General features: G+C 44.2%; 1 protein-coding gene across 1 annotated transcript in view; it reads left to right on the plus strand.

Annotated features, from left to right (window-relative positions):
* The first annotated feature begins 2,288 nt into the window (after nucleotides 1–2,288).
* GATA6 (GATA binding protein 6) overlaps nucleotides 2,289–3,098 on the plus strand; it is a 16,040-nt gene continuing 15,230 nt past the window's right edge. The window contains exon 1 of the mRNA XM_031066605.1: nucleotides 2,289–2,304. Within this exon, the coding sequence (XP_030922465.1) occupies nucleotides 2,289–2,304 (16 nt within the window). The remainder of the gene's footprint in view (nucleotides 2,305–3,098) is intronic.

Here is a 3,098-nt window from a genome sequence, read left to right on the forward strand (position 1 = left end):
TGTTCTGGAGTGGAGGTAACTCCCGTCGTTTGTGTTGCGTTAGCGGAAAAAATGCTCCTCCAACAACGCTCCTCCAAAAATGCTCCTCCGAAAATACACCTCCAAGAGTACACCTCCGGAGTATGGCAATCGGGGTGACCACCCCAAAGATCCCAAAACGAATTGCCCGGTGTAAACTTAATTTTTAAATTTTTCCAAATTCCTGCTTTCCCTAAGTGCGGTCATCTGGACAAGAAACGGTGACAAATTCACTGCAAATTAATCGTTTTTGTATCAGAGAGGAAAATTGCAGGGCTCACTTAACCTATTTTGGATTATTTCAACTATAAAACACTTCGTTGCTCCATTAAAAAAGAAAAGCAGCGAAGCAAGACTCCGTATATGAATGAGGAAACATAATTTATAAACTGCTGCTAAAATACAACACCTCCTGAGGGTTTTGCTTTAATTTCCGAGGTGTCCCATCCTTATTTTTTTAGTTAAGGAGATTCTCGGTGTCATTAAATCAATTGTAGAAGTGGAGTTTGAGCTGCGATGATTTAGTCAGAGGTAGAAAGATTAACGATTATTGCAATCTCTTCAGCTTTAGAATAAATTTATGTATATATAAATAGAGGTTTATAGAGAGGTGTGTGTGGCTATGTATATGTATTTATATATACATGCTCTGCATATATTTATTATGTATATATACATATTTATGTAAATATGTGTACGCACACAGATTTGATCATCATTCACTTTAAGCATAAACTACCCACCAGGTGCATATATTTTATAGACACCGTGATTTTCTCTTTCAGTGCAGTGTTGCAGAAAATTACCCTATGGATTTTTGTCTTTCTGTAGGGCTGTACACACAGTGCTCCTCCCGTCTGTTGATGACACCCTGTAGATTTAATTATTTTAATCCTCCCACTTCGTGTTTAATATCCTGACAGAGGGAAGAAAATCAGTTGTAGCAGTGACAGTAGAAGCCATATCTCAGGGTAACAAGAAAGTTGAGTTTTAAACTCAACTTTTAAAAGTTGCAATGTGAAACTAGATGATGGAGAGTAAAAAATCAATTGTGTTTGTAATTTTTTAAAATTATTATTATTATTTTTTTATTTTGTCGGGGGAGACGTGGGGTTGGAAAATCTCACAGCCGGGAGAGGAGAGGGGTGAGTAAGAAGGAGCAGAGAAGTGCAGGAGCCGGATGCTGCTGGAGGAGATTGGAGCAGGAGTGTCAAGGCAGCCGAGGAGCACGGCAGCTTCCCCTGCTCCAGCGGGTCTCTCCCGCCCTTGTGCCTCCCTCCCACCGTTGCTGGGGGCCGGAGGGGTAGGGATTAACCTTTCCATGAGGGAAAGGACGGGTGCCAGGGCAGCCGCAACGTGGTGCAACGCGGGGCGAAGTAGCCGGGAGCTCCAGGGCCAGGCGAATTTTCTGCTCCTGTGAGGCAAAACGCGGGAGCAAAGCCGAAGGCATGCATTGTCCCGTGTCAAAATTGTGGGAAAATTGTAGCCAAAATGTATTTTTTACGGCTAAATATTAGACAGTTTGATAAAGCTTTCTTAACGGTACTCGTAGAGATTCTAAAACGGTGTCTAAAATTAAAACTTTATCTTGTTTTCTTTGGAAATAAGTGTAGTACTCACTCTCTAAGGGGAAAAATATTTGAAAATGCCCGAGAAATATTGTCACTGCAGAATTTCTTTCTGCAGGCACGAAGGCAATGCTATAAAATAAATAGCCGAGACAAAATACTGTTTAAGTTCCAGCGTCCCTGACGTCCTAAACATTTTTCTGGTTACAGTCTTCAATAGTGCTTTTAGTGTAAAGATTAATAAATCTTAGCGATGTGCTAAGAACTAGGGGCTGACAACGTAAGTTGAGCTGTGCTCTCTGGACTGTGCCGTGTGCCCGTTCCTCTTTAGCGCCTAATAATTCGCAAACGAAGGGAGGAGAGAAGCGTATTTGGGTGGGTGCGGGCCAAAAGGCCGAGTCTTTCTCAGCTCAATGCCCGCCGTGTCACCACAGCACCTCAGCCCAGTCTCCAAAGCTCCTCGACCTTTACGTGCTCTCTTTTGGTGCGCAGTGAAACCCTAGAGAATAGCCCAATGATGAATTTAGGCAGGTAGCTGAGGGAGGAAATAAAAAATCAGTGGCGAAGCTCTGAGTCTGAAACATACATTACCAGACTAGACTCGAAAGCTGCTGTAAAAATCCAAACATCTCCTTTTATTATTTCTACACAACGTGGCACAGTCTATGTAAAACAAGTATTTATTCCCCCCTCCCCCGAAATATGGAAATATGGAAAGGTGATTCAGAACAGGTATTAGCTTTTATAGGTGGTTTTCTCTTTTTTTTTCTTTTTCTTTTTTCCCCCCGTGCTTTTATACCTTTTTTCCCCCCTCAGCGCTCAGTAACTATGAAAGCAGGAGGCACAATACCGCTTATTTTTCCATTTCCTCTATTTCCTACAAACCAGCTGTAATTTAACCAAATAGCCGAGGCGAAGCAGCCACTGCCCCTCGCTGCCTTGGCACACCAGGGCCCCAAACGCTGCCTCCAAACTAGAAGCTTTACTAGCTGTGAGGCATTTAAAATAAGAGTTAAGGTAGAAAAGTTTTTGCCAAGCTTCGACCCTGGGGAATATTGGGCAAAACGACAGCTCCTTATATCCAGCTCCCGGGGTGGCTCTGGAAGCGGCTATTCTGAGAGCCACCTCACTCTGCTCCCGTCTAAAGGCAAGTGCACCTCCCTTTCCGTCTTGTGGGCACCACGGAGAGGGTTTCGCCCCTCGAGTGGACCCCAGGCGGATTTCCCAAGGGTCAAATCCCGCCGGGAGCGGATGGCGGGCCGGGGCTGAGTGTCTGGGGCGCCCCGGCTCTGCTGGGCGCCTCCGCCCCAGCTCGGAGGGCAAGAGCTCCGCTGAGGCCCGCAGCGGCTCTGGCACGTTTAAATAAATAGAGAAAAAAACCAAAACCAAAACAAACAAACAAACAAAACCCAAAAAACCCCAACCCCCCCAAAAAACAGAACAAAACAAAAAAACCAAAAAAACCCATAACCAAAAAAACAAAAAAAAGGAAAAAAAAACAAACAGGGATTT

This window comes from Geospiza fortis, unplaced genomic scaffold, assembly GCF_000277835.1.
Source record: "Geospiza fortis unplaced genomic scaffold, GeoFor_1.0 scaffold53, whole genome shotgun sequence".
Lineage (NCBI taxonomy): Eukaryota > Metazoa > Chordata > Aves > Passeriformes > Thraupidae > Geospiza > Geospiza fortis.